The following is a 21,557-nucleotide window of genomic DNA, read 5'->3' as shown; positions in this document are numbered from 1 at the left end:
TGCTTAGGGCATAGAGCTTGGAATCCAGAGGTTCTGAGTTTAAGCCCCACTCCCACAGACTGCCAGACCGGCTCCCTGAGCAAAGACCCCTATGCCCGCACAATGGCAGCCCACTGCTCCCCAAGGGGATGAGTTAAATGCAGAGAGTTAATGTCTTTGCTCTGTACTCGGGACAGTGTAATGACAATAAAACGCTGGAAAAAAGTCTCCATCCTCAAACCGTACCACTGGGTAATCGGCTCATATAGTGCACCAGAATGATCTCAGCTTAGAAACACTCTTTTGTCATGTGTCTACTATATCAAGTTTTTTTTGTTGTTGTTTTTTTTTTTTTTACCTTTTTGGACATTTTATTGAAATGTTTGTACTCACAGAGATGGTCCTCTTTGACTGTTTACATTTAGGACCAAGCTCTTACAGCAACTTCTTGACCCACCAAGTTGGTGCGGCTGTAAATTACTGTGTTAATTTGATGAGGAATGGTCCGATTCCTACTGGAATGTTTGCTGGCTCTCAGATAAGTTTCTAATAGACAATGGAAACTTCATGCTTTAAAGCAAGAAGTCAGATGCTGAGGTCTGGGTCTGCACCTGTGCTCAACAAGAAATCTTTTTTTTTTTTAATATAAAATTCAAGAATAGAGGGATTTTTTAAGAAGATTTCGAGCCTTGGCATGTAAGATGGATTTCTGTGAGCTCCTGGTGAACTATTTTGGTGACCTGGGTTTTTGTAGTTTCTCAAATTAATAGAAACTGGATGGTGGTGGAGAGTTGGAAGACATTATTCTTCTAGGTGCATACAAAGTTCAAGTAACAGTAGGTACAAATAAATAGGAAACATCTGTTGTTGACAGATAAAACCCTTTGTGGCTTTGATTTACAAAGGAGGCTCTCACAGAGAACTGGTCCAGTTAGTTTAAAAACTGGATTGAAGTTTTGGGACTTTTGACTGCATGCTATCGTATCATTCTGTAAGAGCCACAGCATTGACTCTGCGCCATTTTCTCATCCTAATTAGATTAATGTGATAAAATATATATTTTAATTCTCACATGATTCTTAAAATGTTTTACTGCTGCTCAAAATTAGTAAGAGGTGTTTGCTTAACTCCATCTGTTTGGATTAGACACAAAATGGCAAACAGCAGGTTGACAAGCTCAGCTTAAAATGAAATTTAGCGAAAATGCTTTTTTAAAAGTTGAAACTACTGAGTTTCTGAGCAGGATTTATCTGCATCAGTAAATTGTCCCACAGAATGGGGCCATCCACTGCACAGGCAAATCTGTTTATGTCATAATAATAGTGTCTAATTTCCTGACATCAGAGTTTGGTTGATGCTAAACAACATTTACATCAAACTTAAGAGAATCTCTGCAGTTTTAGTGTTACTGGAAAGATAGTTCAATTCAAAACAATGGTTTAGTGAGAGGAATAAGCAAAGCAATACAGGTCCTACAGTGGTCCCTGAGTGTCACAACTAACAAGTTTGTTTAATATAAGAACTGGTAGCATGCTTCAGAAAATTCAGGAGTCCTGACCTATCTCATCTCACATCTAGATACTGCTACCGGGTTTTAATGTGAATGGGATAAATCTCCCTGACAGCAACTGAAACTGTCAGAGGTCACCAGTGCTAATGTGATGTGACAATCATCCCTGACCTGTCAGTCACAGAGTGCAGAGGGTAATGATGAGCAATAGGCCCAGGCTGGACAGCCAAGGCATGGATAAAAGGACATTTGTGCCATACAGCAAAGGCCACCCCAGAGCTGGGAAGAGGAAAACTCATCCATAGAGGATATTTGCTTATGGTGATGTGAATGCTTAATTTTATTCTGTATAGTCCTGTCAAATTTGTTTAAATTCTGCTTAAAATTCACAAATTCTTTTTCAGAGAAATCACAGCACTCGTCTCCAACAATATGTCACTCTCACTAAAAGTGCCATCAAAGGGAAGGAACCTGGATCCAGAGAAGGGGAAGTCTGTCCTTAAAGTCTGGTGTCCTATAACTGTTACATTTCTGGATGATGCAAGAAGTTCTCAGAGTTCTATTAATGATACAGATATTTGATTCTGGTGTGTTGAAGTTAGTGTTGCGCTAATGCCATTTTTTGACCTCGATACCGATACCTTGTTGTGCAGTATTGGCCGATACCGATACCATACCTATACAAACTGTTTGAAATTGATGTGTGTGTGTACATATATAAAGAATTGCATACTACTTGGATGTAAAATAATTGCCATGATGGCTTTGTCAAGCTGCTGCCTACACTTGTGAAGCAGGAAAATGATGAATCCAAGTGAATCCAGCAGGACTTTTCATTGCCTACCTGGAATGGGCGACTATAGTTGAATAAACTTTTGGCTCTCAAAATGGTATCGGTGCCCTATATGTTGGTACTCAGGGCCCTGCCCGATACTGGTATCAGTATCGGTGCAACACTAGTTGTAATACAGAGAACTAGTTGAAAGAGAGACAAATATAAAAGTTGCATTGAAAGTTCATTCAAGTTAACATTGAAAGTTCAACACTCTTGAATTACAAAGCTGTCTTTACAGTATTGTTAAATTGAATTTTATTCATCTTACATTGGAGAAATTTACCTCTGCAGTTAACCCATCCCCTTGGGGATCAGTGGGCTGGGATCATGGGGTGCCCGGGAAGCAATCAGGGGTTAAGGGTCTTGCTCGCCAAGAGTGGCAGTCTGTGGGGCTTGGGTTTTGAACTCACAATCTCAGGATTCCAAGGCCTATGCCCAACCACTAGGCTGCCACTCCCCTCCCTGTGCTCTTCACGATTAAACTGGAGTTAAAAATTAGGGTTAAAGATCAGGGCCTGTTAGTCAAAGTGAGTTTTGATGTTGTAACAATGTGCTCAAGTTCAGATTGAATAAAACATGGCATATGTTTTGTTGAATGAAACACTTTCTAAGGTGTAATCAGTCATCTTTATTGCACTTAATATTTCACTAAACAGATCATCCCAAATTATAAGTCCCAAATATGAACTTTGACAGAAGGTCAAAACAAACATGCATTATCCACAGCATTGTTTATGACAATAACGTTGATGTATTAAAGTAAATATACATACTGTATAGTAATCATTGTGGAAAAAATGCAGTTTAATCAGAAAGTACTCTTTACTTTAAGTATTTTTAAAAGCAAGTACTTTGTTACTTTTAATTAAGTACAAATGTTAATGTGATTCTTTTAATTTTACTAGAGTATCTATTTTTCTGTTTATTTGTACTTTTACTACCACTGGTAGCAGCCATGTTGTGCGTTCTCCAACTCTTTTGTTCAAGCAGCCTGCCCTGGAACCAGATATCTTGTTCCAGCTGAACTAACCCATTCCTTCCAGCGTCACAGCATCTAATGCATTCCTGAGCCATTGTTAATTTTTCACTGTTTTGATTCTATTTAATATCTTTGTGTTAGGGTTATTCAGATTTATCTGCTGCTATTTTAAAGGACACTTTGAATGAATTAAGCCTCAAGACTCGAACTGAAGTCAAAGACTCTCGACTGGACTCTTAAAATCCCCTTTCCCCTCTTCTGTATATTTCATTGCGCTTATTTTACTTGGGCTTATTAGTTAAAATAAAGGTACCATTTTTAAAAATAATCGGTGGTCTTTTGTGTTTATTATATACAGTGAACAGTTTATCACTCTTCTTTCAGGAATACTTGTATGACCAGAGATAAATATCTTTGGTTGGTGATTAATAACTCTGCTGATAGCCATAGTCTAAATGACTAAATTGGTGAAGGAGTCTAAACAGCCTGTTCAGGAGTCCAACCTTATGTAAAAGACTAGGAACCATGGTGAGTAAGCAAATTACAGTTATAATTATTCAACTAATAATCGTTCAATAGTTTCATCCTCGATTTGAATAACCCATTATAACCCCCAGTTATAAGTATTTAATATATTCAAATCTCTTCTGCTATTGAATATATTAAAGCTACAGTGTGTAACTTTAAGCGACATCTAGCGGTCAGACTGCAGACTGCAGCAACATGAACGTCTCCCCCCACCTCTTCTCCCACCCAACAGTACGGCGAGCTTTACGGGACAAAATGTCTTCCACGACTTCCCCATCACCTACCTTCTCAAGTGATGAGGTTTGTTTACATAGATAATTTTACAGATAGTATTTCATTAGTCTGTGTAGGGTATAGATTTCATGTAGACTTAAGATAATAAATATACCCGTTATTCTTTCTACATCGTTGTGACATTTTGGCGATCTCGCAATCACTAGTTTGTTGGCTCTGCGCTGCCGTAGCGCAAAGATGTCTGCCTCCATGGCTGCGAGACCCGCTCCTATGCAATTATAAATAACGAATTCTAAGGCAACGCAAATATTAAGGTTAAGAGGCTGAGCTCGTAGATGATGATAAAATAACATAGTTATGTATAATATATTACATTTCTGACTGTATATCCCTGGAATTATTACACACTGTAGCTTTAAATACCTTCTGCTAAACTAGCACCACGTTTATGTTAAGGCTAAAGCCTTTACTCACATGGCTAAACATATGTATCATTCATTTGACAGTTGACACAGAACAGTATCATATATCTGTCAGAATCTCAAAACCTTGGAGTAACCAGTATTCATAACAGACCTGAATGAGTTCAAACAAGTCTTTATTAACCATAAGCGTGTGGCTGCCCGTCAGCTGGAGCGGATAAATCGGGTCGTCTGTAGGAAACAGAAACTCAGGTCCGTCACTAAGAATGAAGGGCTGATAAAGATTAAGAGCAGTAGTCACTGACCTGGGTAAGAGTTCAGTCTGATCCCAAAAGAAGGAGATGGAACCGATTGGAAGCTTGACCTCTGCTTGCGGTGGGCACCACCCCCCTGGGCTCCGAGTGATGAGCGGAGCTAATGCCAGCCGACGCCTGGGAGCAACAGTGTCCAGAAGGGAATATCTGAGCCGAAGTCGTAGAAGAACCAAGTTCACGGACCAGAAGTTCAGAGAGTCGATGAGGTACAGAAGGGGAATCCAAGCCGAGGTCAGAAGAATAGTCCAGGTTTTGGTAAACCAGAAAAATCCTGGAATCATTCCAGAAAAGAGCAGATTAACAGAGTAGACAGAGGCAAAGCAAAACTTGGGATTCAAAGAGCAGAAATAGGTCACAATGAGATAAATCAGAAATATATTCAGAACGCTAGAGTAACTCATACAGACCAGCTTAAATAATCTGGCACTGGTAGCTGGAAAACACGCAGCATATAGGAGCTGGAAACAGGTGGATCAGATAAGCAGTAATGAGAAACCACGCAGAGTTAAACAGGTGAATGGAATGAGCAATCAAGCCAGCCACCAGTCCCAGGATCATGACGATATGGGCACAGTCCAGCTTGGTGTCAGATGGGATCAGAATCAGAAAAAAACTGGATCGGTGCCTCTCTACTAACAACATCATGTAAAACATCTCTACTGACAACATCATGTAAGCGAAGGGATTTAAAAAAAAAAACATAAAAGATAAGGTTAAAAGAAAGATAAAAACCAACAGTCATTGATATCTATGCATATGGAAAGGGTGACAAATCTATTTCCTAAACCTTTAAACACAGCACCAACACACATTGATAGCTATTAACCATAAAGAAGATGGGAATAAAGATAAAGCTTTGCTGGAGTGACCAGCCTAACAGAAATATTTAAAGAGCAAATAAGCAACACTGCATTGCGGGAATCGCTCACATTAGGTCATATTGATTTTGATTCAGCAACATGGAAGGAAGCCCAACATTTTCCCCCAAAAGTTTGGGCTTCCTTCCATGTTGCTGAATATTTTGTGGACTGAATAAGACAGAATGTACTTTTGAAAGGTCTATGCCCTGCGCTGTTTGTAGGGTTGTGATATTCTGGGGCTGCTTTGGTGTTTCAAACCTGGTGTAACAGATGGAACCATGAATGTCTACTTAACAGTTTGTGCTAAGCTCAAACACACCTAGCTCAGCAGGTCCTCACCTTCATGGCTCAAAAATAAAAAAGATAAACCATTAAAAAGTTTAATAAAATTGGGATTAAATATAATGGAAATTATGTTGCCTTAGCATTAGTAGTGGGTGATGTGAAGAAATCAATAAAAACCTCCAGGAATCCCCTCAAAATTTTTTTTTAAACCTCAAAGAGACTTTTCCTGGTTAAATAAAGGTTTAAAATGTAAAATTTATTATTTTATTTTTGTAGAAAACACTAAGTATTGGGATCATTTTTGCAATACAATTTTTATTGAGTTTATTTAGCCGCAGACACACAAAATTCATGGTTTTGCACCACTGTTTGCACTGCAGACATCATGAATGCTACTCAGCTCATGCTACCATTTGCATTATTTGCACTATAGCCACTGTACTGTGCAGTAATAATAATTGCTGTACATGTTACAGTTACATCGTTTACATTGACTATTTGCACTAGTCATCCATCAGGACCACTGTAATGTTACTTTGTAAAAATTTACCGTTACACTTCCCATCTGCACATTTGTAATCTTTTTTAGTATTTAAACTAGTTCGTTGTTAGAGTTTTAGTTATCCAAGCAGGTACCTATATTTATTTTTATATCTTAGGTTGTTTTTTTATGCTATGGTTCATTATATTTTATTATGCACCGTGGGGTTGAGATGACTGCAATTTCATCTGTGTTGTATGTTTACCATGTAGCACATTTGACAATAAAGTAGAGTTGAGTTGAGTTGAGTTTCACATCCTTAAAAAGTAAACAGCCCCTAAAGCTGTCCAAAGAGCTATAGTTTAGTATCGGAATTTAAAAGGCTTTGCAAATTAATCTAATATTTAAAATTATATTAATATAAATATATTTCTATACTAGAAAAGTCTAGGTGTCAACTTTATTTTATGCCCTTAAATATAACGAATGTACAAATAAATGTGTCATATTTTCCTTAACATCAGCGGTATTCATCTTTCATTTCTGCAAAAACAGATAAGTGACACTTGTAGAAACCATGCTTTCTTGTAATCACCTTAAAAGGACATAGAGAGATAGAGCCTGTAGTGCTGAAAGGAGTGAGGAAACACTGTTGTGCAGACTGCCAGCCCTGTGGATCACAGTGGAAGCGCTGCTGTGACAGGCTGTCTGTGCGCTCTAACCGATGCGTCACACGGATAGGTGCGGTTTGCGCAGCGCAACTCTCCACACTGTGCGTGTTTGCTGAAGTGACGTGGTGGAAAGCTGAACACTTTCCTCAAGCAAGCATATTGAGATTTTTTTCTTTTTACTTTTTAGTTAATCTCCATAATTTCAGGGTTTCTTTTTCCCCCTCGATTTTTGGTCTTCTTGTCGCTAAAAGCTACAGAAGTTCAAGGAACGGACCAGCACTTTCACATCTGATGAGGTGAGGCTGAAAAGGTTTCCACCTAACACCGCCCGGCAGTGACCAGGACAGGGTTACACAAATCCAAATATGCGCGTAATTGGAGCGCGCTGGCGAGGCGTCCCTTGCTCCCCTGGCCGGAAAACATCATTGTCATGATGTTCAATACTTCGGGAATTGAGCCCACTTTTAACAAGAAAGAGGATATTTCCGAAGTTATCAATGGCACTCTGTTTCTGGTCAGCAACGTGCCGGTCACCACCATCAGCAACCCCACAGCCAAGTGGAACGAGTCATGCGGGGAGCAGCTGCTGGATTTCGGGCGCCCGGAGAAGATCATTATCGGGGTCATGCTGGCGATGATCACGGCGGTGACCGTGATGGGAAACACGCTGGTGGTGATTGCGGTGTGCGTGGTGAAGAAACTTAGGCAGCCATCAAACTACCTGCTGGTGTCCCTTGCGGTGGCGGACCTGTCAGTGGCCATAGTTGTGATGCCGTTCGTCATAGTGACGGACCTCACCGGCGGCAAGTGGCTCTTCGGGGACTTGTTCTGCAACATCTTCATCGGCATGGATGTAATGTGCTGCACTGCCTCCATCATGACCCTGTGTGTGATCAGCGTTGATAGGTGAGTTTACAAAGTTTGGGCTGATCTAAGCAAAAAAAAAAAAAGCTGTTCGCTTTCAACCATGGGCGGTTCTAGAAAGGGGCCAACGGGGGCCAGTGCCCCTGTAGATCATGTCCTGGCCTCTTTTATGGCCAGGGGCAGAGCTAGAAGGGGGGCCAGGGACCCTTAGCCAATCATTGGCCACCACTGTGGCCACCCCCCAATATAGATGGTGGTAGCAATGATACTCTCCAGTGGAATATTCAAAACATTTAAATTTTTTGTGGTTAATTATAGACATCAATATACTAAGTACAGAATTTATGCTCTTTTCAGAACTAGATTTTGATTTCGTATTATTTGGGCTCAAGAGAAAATCAAGTCATCTAGGAGTCTTCAGTGCAATCCTAGATAAATAACAATTTTTATAAAAACTTATCAAATAATCAATTTATGTAGATGTTAGTGCTTGTAAATATCAATTTTATGCAGAATGTTTATTCATACAAGTAGGTAAGTAATGACAATGGAGAAGATTTACGTCCCAGCGCTCGAAACTGAGAGAGTTTTATCCTCTATACCTTTTATCTAGGTATAGTGGATAAAACTTTATCTAGGTAAAATTACAGATTTTTAAATGTATGCATCTATTTCTTAGCAAAAGGCTGTAGGAAAGTATAGTTTGTCTTTATTTAGAAAATATGGATCTTTTGCTCGTTAATTTTCCTGTTGGAACATTGTAGATTGACACTGAGATTCTGGTACCTACCCGCTTTCGGCCACCCCTCAGTGTACATTGGTTATTGCCTGACCACCCTTGAAAAAAAATTCTGGCTATGCCTCTGGTTATGGCCCATGTACTGAAAACATAAAACTCAAAGAAATGCTAATGATGATTTGCGCTAGAAAAGACATGGTTACTGATAGATCCTTTTGATCCATTTAGTGTTTTTTCTTTGTTTTACTAATTATTTAAAAACAATAAGGTGATAGCTTCAGTGGTATTGAGATAGGATCCCAGTTTTCTTCTGCTAAATTTTTTTTCTCCAAAATAAATTTTAAAGACAGCTGAATTTTTTCAGTTTTTCTTGAGTTCCAATTCAACTTTTATTCAACTAGGTTTATTCAACCTAGTTGAATAAAAAAAAAAAATCACTTCATGCAGCTATCTTAATATATTTGAATCTCTTGGTCTGATTTTTATTTCATGATTTTCTGGGCCCCCATGAAAACACAGTGGCCCCCTCCTGGCCCCCTGGTACATCTGGTCTAGAACCGCCACTGCTTTCAACAGTATCAGTTTTAGTGCAGGGCCGGATATTGAAGGAGATGGGCCCCTGGGTAAGAGCTAATTTTGGTTCCCTATCTATACATATTTATATCACATTTGTCTATTAAATAAGAGGTGCATCTCGATAAAGTTTATATATTTGAAATATTTATTTATTTCAACTGATAATAAACAGATTTATGACACAGAAAATATATACTGTAAAATATATACTGTTCATTTAATTAATTTAGATCGTAATGGTGCACAGCGTATAAAACACAAAATATGAAAAGTGGATATTGCACAGGAATATGACAGATTTTTTTTTAGCACTGTCTCCTTGCAGCAAGAAGTTTCATGGGTTAAATTCCTGGCCAAGGGTCTTTCTGTATGTAGTTTCTGAATGTTGTCCCTATGCATGCCTGGATTCTCTCTGGGTACTCCGTTTTCCCCTGTCCAAAAACATGAAAATAGGTGTAGATCTATGTATGTACATGGTTATGTGTCTCTGTGTTTCCTTGCGACTGACTAGCGACCTGTCCAGGTTGTACTCCGCCTTTCACACATAGACTGCTGGAGGTAGGCACCGTGACCCTGATGGATAAGCAGAAGAAGATGGATGGAATATTATGTAAATCTACTGAATTTATATAGCATTTTTAGTCATACTGATCACTCAAAGCACATAACTTTAGAGCCGTATTCACCAAGTTCGCCAGTACATATATATATATATATATATATATATATATATATATATATATATATATATATATATATATATAAAGAACCATCTCACTGCCACTGTGCCCCTTAGTTCCTCATTCTGATGAATCTCCCCCACCTGTCAATCAAATGTGCTGATGAAGATTGATCTACCCACCCAATGTGCCACAATCAGATGACCCACATATGTAGATAAATAAATGATTAAATGGCTTACCTTAAATACAGTATTCCCATCTTAATATCCTGTAAATACTGTTTGTGGTCTCTGAGATCAAATATGAAAATTACTAAGATTTATTACTTAATTCAAATACTAAAATAGCACTAAAGTGGTGGGGACTTTCACTGTCTCTCTCATCTTAATTATATTACACAAAAAATCTGTATTTCAGTAGAAGCAGAGTAGGATGCAGAAAATGTGAAGAAAGTATTAAAGCTAACTAAAGTTGACCTTTATGTTTTTTTAAGAAGTGTTTTGGCTGATGAATTATGGTACAGCTGGTGAGATCTTTTTCCTCGTATGCTAAGGTTCTGTTTTTGCTAGATATGCTCCTGTCCCGTGAAACTACATGTAGTCTATATTAACTGCCTGTTTGTAAAATATCATTAATCTCATTTTAAATAATTTTGTATATCCAAATTATTATTTTAATTAATTTCTTACTTTGTGCATCGATGTGGGTAAAGTTGGTTCTATTCAACCAAAGGGCTTAAATTATTAATCCAATCTAATAAGTGGTATAGACAAGTTTCACAGGCATTTCCACTTTACTTCCATCAACAAGCTAATTCAGTGACTCATTTGTGGTTGAATAGGGGCAGTGTTAATTCAAATTGGATGGTGATGGCTCTAAACCTGGAAGATTCTCATTTTTTTCTTACAATCTATCAATTCCTCACCTTGCTGTGACATTGAACGGGGAGGATAATATGACAAAATGGCCTAATGTTGCTGGAGCAAAATGTTTTCCTACTTCTTTGAGTTCACAGTGGTAGATGGGAACACCATGAACTAGCTGGAAAGCTTGGAAGCTTATAAATACTTGCATAGCCTCAAAGTCGGCTTTGTACTGATACACACGTGGCAATGTGGTATACATGAATGCAGATGTTCTGTCAAGCCAGATTCTGAAAGATTCCTGTCATAATGCTGGAATGTTGGCATGGAGGACGCCATTAGCCTCAGCCCAAGAACCGTTCTAATTCACAAGAAGACAAGACTGAGAACGGACAAAGTCCCTGGATGTTGTTCTTGCCCCTCCCTCTTTACCGATCATGCATCAGAACAGCTTCCAGTGGAGCGCTCACAGAGCTCAGAGTATTACCTTAAAAAAAAACTCTTTTCTGTTGCCGTTGTTCTATAAAAGTACGTTTTAAGATCATTTGAGGTGAGAACATTATACTTTTAAGTGCCACTATGTGGCCAAATTACTGATTTAGTGCGTAATAAAAAAAAGTTCAGATGTTGAGAGAACCGTGGCAACCAGAGGGCCTCTGAGTCCAACCGAAGCCAGTGCTAACCTTAGCCTGTCTGCAGCAGCCCTCTCGCGGCATAGCCCTGTGTTGGCTCTGATACCACTTTTTTTGTTTTAATTATCACAGTTTTCATTTGATTTGTGTTTATATGACTTTGTAAATTATTATTCCCCCACTAAATGAAAATAGTAATAATTTATTATTATCTAGACAGGTTTATGTTATGATCACCACCGAGCAGAGTGTGTAGTGATGTCACGAGTACGCTTCTGTTCCAATTGTCCAATATTTATGCAGCATGCTACCATTCTCCTGTAGTCCACACTTTCCTTTGTTATTGTCAAGAACATACTTGGCGAAAACACAAGTCCGTGCTCACGTTCTTGTTAATTGAGAAAAGGCCAATGTGTCTTATTTGAGTTATAGAGGGAAATTGAGTGGTCATTTGATCAATGGTCCAAAGTACTGTTTCACATGAAGCAAATTTTGGATTAGTAAATATTTCAAATCTACAGTTTAAAGTCTGGAGAAACACAGAATCCAGGCTGTTTAAGGTTTCCTCAGTCAGTAATGGTTTGGGAAGACATTATACATGGTTGTGCTGGTTCACTTTGGACTTTGATGTCCAAAGTCAGTGAAACTGTCGAACAGAAAATGTTTATTTCATGCATGCTTTTGCTGACACGAATAATGAAGATACTGATTTTATTTCCTAGAAGAACATGGCACCTGCTGGCACTGCTGAAAGTAGTAATCCCAGCTGCAGTTACCATGGTACCAACTTGCTTGACTGGCCAGCAAGCTAGCATAACCTAAACTCATGCAGATTTCATGTAGTATTATAACGAACAAGACGAGAGACACAAGACCCATCAATGTAGATAAACAGGGGGCTGGCATCAAACCGCATTTATGCCATGTAGAATTGATGCAGTAAATCAACCAAGAGGAAATCTGAACAACTTACTGCAAATGAATAAACTTTTCTGTTGGCCAAAACATTAAATGAAATAAAAAATTCCCAGTCCTATTTTTCTGGGACATATTGTTCTAAGCACTTCAGCCAGACACAACAGAGACATTTTGAATTATTTATTGCAAATTGTGATTGAGGATCATTGGGAAGCCACCAGCAGCAGGATCAGGAACATCTGAAGGGAAAGAGAAAGGTAAATAGATGGGCAGGAACTTGTATTGTAGATGAGACTAAGTTCTAAAATAAACCTACCAACCGTCTCAGAATCCTTGGAAGACAGAAAATGCTGAGCTTTGGGTTGTCAGCCTAACACGCTGGTGACAATGGGATGACGTCACTGTGGATTTGACAAGCTGAGAAAGTAAATCCTTGGTGGGGATTTTATATAAATGATCCACAGTTAGAGCACACAGGCATAATTCTTCAGCTTTATTTGGTCAAGGCCAAGAAAAGTGGTCAAATATATGGAGGCAGATTAAGGCAGATCCATTGGATAGACAGCAGGCAGGAGTCAAGACGTAGAAACAAGGTAGATGTTTGTAGATTCAATGAGAAAAGAATATCTGACAAGGCAGAACAGGGAAATCTAGAAGGAAGAAACAAGATCATGCAGGCATGGAAATTTTATGATTTATTTATGGACATTCTATTCACTCAAAGGCTTTTGATAATCTGGCACTGTTTGTCAGCAAGAGATCAGTATATAAAGGCAGGACAAAAGGTGGAGTGAATGAGGAATTATTAAGGTGCTAGCAGGGTAGGAGCAAGTGGAAAAACCTTTATCCATCTACTTCAGCAAAGAGAGGAGTTGGGACAGAATCACAGTAATTTTCAGTTTTCCTTAGCTCTAACCCATGTTCTATAAAATGAAAACAGAAAAGGGATATAAATCAGTTAAATGAACTAATATTAAGCATTGTAACTATTTATAATATATCGGTAGATATAGTTAAATTAAGTACCTTTGGATATTTTAGGCCTTCCTCGCACGCTTCTTAAAATGTTTAGGAAAACTTCCAGAAACACCTTCAGTTATACAAAGAGGATACTCAAACTATGTTAATCCTGTATTTGACACCAAAAAATGGTGCAACACACCCTTAATCAAAACTTGCTGTACTTACAGGTGGTGTTCTTAAGGACCAGTGTCAGGCTAGGAGATATAATTCAGGAGTGTGACCTAATAATTCTCAATGGTTTGGTATTTGCATGAAACTGTATCTCACCTGATATTCAAGCAGCCATATAATGGAAAATTAATCAAAACAAAAAGAATGGCTCAAAAAACAGAAAAAAAGAATTCAATGTCCCCTTAAACTTTTGACCCCAGGGTAGGGGTGTAAATAATAATCGTTTTGTATCGATGCACCAATCCAAAAGCCAACGATCCGATGCATCGACACATCCGCAAGATAATCGATTCATGTTTTTTTTTTTCCTCTGGTCTATTTTTATCCATTTGCTCCTGGGCATAATTCTCCCGTGCTGCGGTGCCGCTAAACCTATTTTGCCCTCCTACCGCGCTTCCTGGTTATACTCTTACAGCAGTGTGTTGCAGGAAGCTTGACACAGACATTTTTAAATTATGCTCAGTATTTAAGCGTGGTCTGAGCTACACGCTGTGGGTCTAGATACGGCCGAGGCGATGAGGAAGTTGGGGCGAGTTTAGTCCGACGATAGAGGGACACGAGGGCCAAAAAGAGTGGAGATCCAGCTGGAAAAAGGGACCCAGCGTTCTCGCGCACCTCGCTCTTCTAGTGGGTCAAACTTCACGAGTTGTTTTCCGCAATTTCGGTCATAAAAACAAAACAAGCCGGCCTCCTGTCTGCTGCACTGTTTGCGGTCAGCTACAATCTGGGAGAGGAGCAGCGGAGCGTCTCTCAAGGGGGCGGTGACGTCGACACTCTGGAGCCTTCTTCTTCTTCTTTTTTTTTATGGCGGTTGGCAAACAACTTATAGGTGCATTACCGCCACCTTCAAGAATGGAGTATGGACCAGACAAACTATTATATTCTCCCTAAAATACCCGTTCTTCTTAGAAAATTAAAAATACTCCCAAAAACTACATCCCCAGATTACCTTTGAAACAATTCCCTTATATCTAGTTTATTTTTATTCCTGACTAACTCTCTACGCAACATCTCTCTTTCCTGAGTATATTTATTACATTCTAAAAAAATATGTTGGACAGTTTCTCTGGAGCCGAGGTATTGCATTGAACTCTTTACACTGATATTGTGCAGTATTTTTGCAGTATTTTTTGATGCAACTTTTCTATTTCTGTTATTTGCTGTTGTTTCTAAAGAAAATGCATAATGATATTACAGCTTTCATTGATTTATTTCAAACTTGAAACTTTGTTTAGCCTGTAAGGTGTAAAAAAAAAATAATAATAATAAAAAAAAAATTTAATCGATTAATCGAATCGAATCGTGGTGTATTCTTGAGTATCGAAAATAATCGAAATCGTTGGGTCAGGAAATCGATACTGAATCGAATCGCCATGATGGATGTGATTTACACCCCTACCCCAGGGTACTGCTTGGGTAAAGCCGGGCATACACTGTGCGATTTTTTCGATCGTTGCACGCAGCTACAGCTCACATTGTACGATGAAATTGCAGGGTTTCATCATAGAGTTTGAGTTCACAGCTCATGATGTATGTTCTCACGCTCTGCGGCCCTACCCTCTAATGCGATCCACCTGTTCACCCTGTACGTCTAAAAACCACGTCGGACTCAGCTCCGCAGTGAGATGGCGCTACTGGCACTCGTCTAACCGGAAGCCAAACGGGCAGAAGAGGAATATGAAGCTCACTAGAGTGAAATGTGCCGCCATGGCAATTTGTGCAATTTTGTGAAAGCCCTAAAAAGAAAAGGCGATTACCTATTTGGACAAAGACATGGCTGAGCAAACTTGGCTACTATGGTCTGTCAATTTTACAGAAAAAACTCCATTTTACTCACACCCCGTCCATGCTCCTGTGTTTTTGTTTGAGAGGAAGAAGAAGATTCCTTGTTTGCGCATGCGCACTGAGCTATTTGGCCATGACGGCCGATTGAATTTAAAACATGTTTGATTTTCTCCCAACCACACGATTCCTGATCGTGAAGTGGTTGTGAGAGGCTGATCACCCCTCACTACACAATGCATGATTAAGCTGGAAGTCACCCAATCGAAAAATCCTTGCACGACTGGAAAGTCGGCCCAAAAAGGGAAAAAAAAAATCATACAGTGTATGCCCGGCTTAAGGTTTTTGTCAAGGTTTGTAGTTTCAGTTATTAGTTTTTCTGTTTTGTTGATCTTTGGTTTATTTTCAATTGTTTTCAAGCAGCCTTTAGTTACTCTCTGTTGTCCCTTTGTCCTTGTTTCTTTCCCCTTGGCTTCCTTCTAGTTAGTCCACTTACACCTGCTCCTTATTCAGCTCAGGCACCCGTACTTTCTCTGTTCCCCTTATTTAGCCACTATGTGCCAGTTCCTTGTTGTTGTTTTGTTGTTTCCCTCATCTCTGGCTGCTCTGTTTTTTTTTTTTGCATTCTTTGTATTTTTGGATTTTTCCTTAGTCACTTCATTAAATCTACAAGATTCACATCTGCCTCCTGGCAGCTGCATTTGGGTCCTCAACCAACCTCCATACAAATCACTACAGTTTTTCATGACACTGGCCATGCATGTAGAAGACACTGAGACGTTATGTGTATATATAGTATTTGGGGACCACTTCTATTTAATGTGAGATCAAATAGCATTTGAGAGAATGACCTGTAGGGTAGGAATATGCCCACCTCTGGGTGTCTATGTGTTAGACAAATTGACATTCAAAGCCCAGATCCAGCATCTTTTAATTATCTAGAGAAGTCACTGGACCGGAAAATTAATACACCACCTGTCGATAATGTATAACAGGCTAAATTATTTTGCTATAGCTTTTACTATTACTGACCCACTATTATTCCGGCTTTTACAGATGATTTACCATCATCCCACATGTTTGTTATTTGCACAATTTGCTCTTCCATTCTATTTTTACACCCTTCTAAAAGTAAGAACCGAGCAAAAGCTACTGGGATTTAAATGAAAAAAAGTGCAGCAGGAGCAGTTCGCTTTAGAAAATTGCCTTGTTTTCTCTTCTGCACAACATACATAAATATGAGATTCATCACACTGACGCCTCGCATCAACATTCGAGTCCACAATTATTTATGAAACTGAGCCCATACAAATGAAAAAAAGGAAAAAGAATAGAAAACAGCAACAAGAAATTTTAATCCCAAACACTGGGGCAAAATCTGTTTCTTTTATACTTATTGTTGATTTAAAGTCCCTTGGAAAACTATTCATCTCCTTGAACTTGTTCATACAGTAGTATACAGCCATCGATGCAAATTTTACATTTATTTTTTATCTCCTTTGAATTGAAAGAACAGGCAGCTTTAAATGTTTGTTACAAATAGAAAAAAAAATCTGCATTTGTATTTTAACTCAGCAAATTCTTCCATTTATTTATGTCCTAACTAAACTAGGTCATTCTCATACATGAATGAGCTTTGATCTTAACTATCCAATCACAGCTCTGGCAGTATATTCTTGGTCTCTAAGAGTTATTATGGAATCTCTCTCAATTAATCACAATTACAGTAAATGTATTGGCAATATAATACAATTGTTTGATATCTCAATGTCTACATAATGAATCACAGAGGCATATGGTACATTTAAGAAGAGAAAACACATAATTTCTCATAATTTAAGCACCAGTAGGTTGTAATATTCTTATAAGTAGTTTGTTGCAACATAGAGGGGAAAAGAAAGATTCAGCTAGTGCATTTAAAGTCCCCCAAAAGTGGACCCTGAAGGTTCCTGTGTCATGCGGTACTACTTTAATTTTAAGAAAGGGGGAATGTGTACTCACTGCAAAAAATGCCACTAAATAGGTTACATTTTTTTGAAATAATTGTATTCTAACTCGATCTAAGCTTGTTAAAAAAGACAATTTCTCAATCAAACAAGGTCATTTATGTTTACAACAAGAAAAAAAAACAACTGCATTATTTTATTTCAAGTTCATTAAGTCTGTTGATCTTATTTTAAGGGCAAAAATACTACTTTAATTGGCAGATCACCTTATTGACCTGCTCAAAAGAAAACACACTTATTTTAAGAAATTATTTAAAAAACTGATATTAATGATTTCTTCGACTGAATTAAGTACATTAAAACTGTAATACACAGACTTATTTGTTAGCTGGACTCTGCACTTTAGCTTCAGCAAAGACTGATGTTCAACTCTGTATACTCTTTGCTTAAATAAATATATTTGTATCGATAAAGGAAACTCCTTTTTTTAAACAGACCTTCTCTACAAACATCTATTTCTTAGATTTTGGACAAAGATGCACAGCTCAGATATTTAGCATCCATCTGTTACATGTTCCTCCTTAAAAACAGTACCTTTACTGAATGATTCTGCAATGATTATTCACAGAATATGGCATTCATGGTCATTTTAGTGTTGGCTTTCGCACTTCATGTGGGTTTTTTGCATTTAGGGCAAGTGTATTCTTCTGTAATTTCCCTCTGGGATTATTAAAGTATGTCTGATTCTGATTCTGATTTTTGGTTTCATCTGACCAGAGCATTTTTCCACTTGTTTTCTTGTTTCCCCTGGATGCACTGTAATACACTGGAAGCAGAATTTCTAATGGCTTTCTTCCAGGAAATACTCCCCCCCCCTCCACACTCTACCATACATGGGGCAACAGTGGTGTTGAAAGAGGGAGCTTGCCCTGCAACTGGAGGGTTGGCAGTTCAAGCCCCGGCTCTGGCTTTCAGTGTTGTTGCGTCCTTGGGCAAGAAACTTCACCTGCATTGTCTACTGATGGTGGTCAAAGGGACTGGTGGCACCAGTGTAAGGCAGCCTTGCTTCTGTCAGTGAGCCCCAGGGCAGCTGTGGCTTCAATGAATCTTTCCACTATCTGTGTGTGTGAATGGGTGAATGACTAAATGTAGAGTAATTGGCTTTGCTCAAGTCCTGTGACTTGAAAAAGCACTATCCATGTAAAGGTAATTTCCCCATTTACCGTAAAGGCCAAATTTGTTAGGTGAATTTTTAATTTCATTTATTAGGGTTAGGGTTTTTTTATTAGGGTGACGGACTAAACTGAGCTTTTTAGCTTTTTCTTTGCAGTTTTTTCTCTAGACGTCATTTCACTTTTAAATTTTGTGTTGGTTCTATAATGTTAAATACCATTAACATATATGTTTCTGGTTAAAAATGGAACAAAATTTTAAAAAAGTGGAAATGCTTTTGGAAAATCTGCTTAAAATCAGAAGTAAACTGAAAACCTGTGAAAAAACAAAAAGAAACATCTTCACTGCTTAGACTTTAAAAGAAAGCAAACGTCATTTGACTGTTTTCAGCTTTTCTGCCTTAGTGACAGTAATTAAGGCAAGCATTAATCGTAGAATTGATGATCTGATTACTTCCATCCACTTGCCAATTGGGTATTATCTCAGCTTACCCCAAATCATCCATGTTTAGAGGAGCTGAACATGAGGAAATAAGGCACGCCTGAGGGGCTAAGGATGTTACTGCAGGAACTAGATCAGAGATATGGTGTTGAAAGGGAGTTTGCTTCAGTCAGCTGTGCTAAAACTGACTGGAGTATGAAAGCGTTTTGTGTCGCTCAGATGGAATGACAGAGAACCAGACAGAGGCTAAGAATTAGAGGCCACACGTAGGTCGTGGTGATGCTGTAATAATGTGGTGTCAGTTTGAGATTATTTTCATCTCCACACCAAGCAGAACGGACAGTTCTGCAACCCACTTTTTTTCTGATCTCCATGGAAACAGAGTCATCTTAATTAAACAAACCAGAGTGACTTTGGCACGTAATTCAAATAGGAAAATTAAGGGATAATTCATTAAGATTGCAATTTGTAATTAGATGTGTGATTATGTGTAATTAAAAGTCTGTTATTGTCGTTTCAAATTACAAAGGGCCATTATTTGTGAAATGAATCTGAAGAGCTCAGAGAGATGGAAAGTAGGACAAGGTCTGAGTCCTGTGGATGTGAAAGTACCCGAAGGCTCTTAGTGTTTACCTTGAGCAATTACAGTAATTTATCTCACTGCTGCTAGCCAGTCATGGATGCTTGCTGAGACACAGGTGCACATTTCATGTTAGTCCAACATTAACCTGTTTTGTATTCACTGGAGAAAATAAAGAGATTTAAGTCGGCCCTCTATGACAGAGGGGAAGTAGTGAATAGATATAGAATAAGAAGAAAGCTTTGCTGACGTCCTTAATCACACGCCCCCTCCATAAACACTTAATGCTAGAGTTTCTAGGCTGCCACTTAACCTTAGTTGGTGCCTCACAGCCTGATAGATGGGTCACATATTTTCATCCTTCAGATTCCCACTTTAGTACCAGCTTTTAAATCTAAAAGAAACAAACAAAACATAAGGGGGTTTCCTTAATGATAAAATTCTTAATTAGGTAATTATTAACTAAATCTGTTTTCTGTTTTAGTTTATTGTCTGTTTTACATAATGTTTAGCTTTCCAATCTTTTTAAAACTCTATCCTAATAAAAAAAAAAAAAAAAAAAAACTTTCTTTTTGACCTCTTAATGCAGCGGTTTATGTCTGAATAAACAGGAAGGGGAAGTTGCGGTTTCCCTTTGTCTCAGATCACTTGTTATTTTTCACATTGAACTATTAACAAGACAGTTGTTAATGTTAGAACAAGAAGACAGACATTTTGTGAGGCTTAAAGTATAACGACATGAAACATTTCACAATGAATATAGCTTTAGTTTAATTTGCTAATGCTGATGCTTTATAAAAGGAACATCTTTCACCTCTACACAAATTGTAATCAATAAAGAAAACTTGAAATGTACTGTATTTGTTTTACGGCCTGCTATTTAATTCCGTTAATGGAAAATATTAAACTCTAAAAACTGTGCAGGTTTTGCTTCACTGATTCATTCCTGGAGAGACTTGGCTTGTGATAGCTTAGGGGTTTTAATCAGCATGATGATTCAGCTTCTAAAGCCTAAAAATATATTTAATTGATCAAATAGAGGGGTTAAAAGAATAACCCATAACCTGTCTCTTTAAAGAAGTTTTATTTAGGTTTTTGCAACTTTTGCCTTTTTTGGTCAACGTTTCATTTTGAAATTATCTTGTGGTCACAGAACCAGCGTGTGACCACCAACAAAATCTATAGCATTACCAGAACACAACTGTGTTTACCAAATATTGCGTGCATTATGACAAAACACAAAAATTTACCAAGAGACTTTATCCACAGAACTGAAATTACTAGGGATGCACAATATAATCGGCCCCCTATCGATATCGGCCTGTATCGACCTTAAAACTGAATATCGGACATCGGCCACCCCACCGATATTTAACCCGATATTTGATCAGCTTCTGAGTTTCTAACGTCTAAAAAAAAAAAAAAAAAAAAAAAAAAATACTACTTCTTCTTTTCCTCAAAAACGTCTTTTTTACAGACTTTAAAACTTCTAAAGACGAGGGAAAAAATATTGACACATTAAAATATCACAATATCTTCATATGCTGATATATTGCAGTTTAAAAACACCATATCAATCTCTTTTACTAATGAAATATTGCTATATGTCATCGTTATGCTACGAAATCCCCTGAAAATTCACAAAATTTTGCCATATTTTTATATGTTGATATATTGACGCGGTATCGATCTGTTTTACTAACAAAATCTCACAAGAATTTGCAAAATGTCATGAGAGTTTGTAACAGAACAATTAAATTTTTACGAGATTTTGAAAGTAAAATAGATCGATACCGCGTTTTTAAAAATCTATTTGATATCAGCATATGAAAATATATTTGAGTATTAGAGATGTCCCGATCCAGGTTTTTGCACTTCCGATCCAATACCGATATTGTTTTTGGACTTCCGATCTGATACCGATACTGGCCGATACCAGCCTATCGGAGCATGTATTTAAGTTTAACTTAAAGTATTTAGCCTTAGTTTTAAGACTCATGTTGAAAAGGGTTTTAGTACTCTTGATAACATCTAGCCAGCTGAATTAGGGGAGATTGAATAAAACACA

The 21,557-nt window shown here is 38.1% G+C and overlaps 1 protein-coding gene across 1 annotated transcript in view; it reads left to right on the top strand.

Moving 5' to 3' along the window:
* The first annotated feature begins 7,090 nt into the window (after positions 1-7,090).
* The window catches only part of htr7c (5-hydroxytryptamine (serotonin) receptor 7c), a 53,033-nt gene continuing 38,566 nt past the window's right edge, over positions 7,091-21,557 (top strand). Inside the window, exon 1 of the mRNA XM_038273591.1 lies at positions 7,091-8,004. Coding sequence (XP_038129519.1) covers positions 7,529-8,004 — 476 coding nt within the window. The 5' untranslated portion in view covers positions 7,091-7,528. The remainder of the gene's footprint in view (positions 8,005-21,557) is intronic.

This window comes from Cyprinodon tularosa, unplaced genomic scaffold (genome assembly GCF_016077235.1).
Source record: "Cyprinodon tularosa strain WSP-4 unplaced genomic scaffold, ASM1607723v1 ctg88, whole genome shotgun sequence".
Lineage (NCBI taxonomy): Eukaryota > Metazoa > Chordata > Actinopteri > Cyprinodontiformes > Cyprinodontidae > Cyprinodon > Cyprinodon tularosa.
This window is presented reverse-complemented; position numbering and strand designations above follow the sequence as displayed.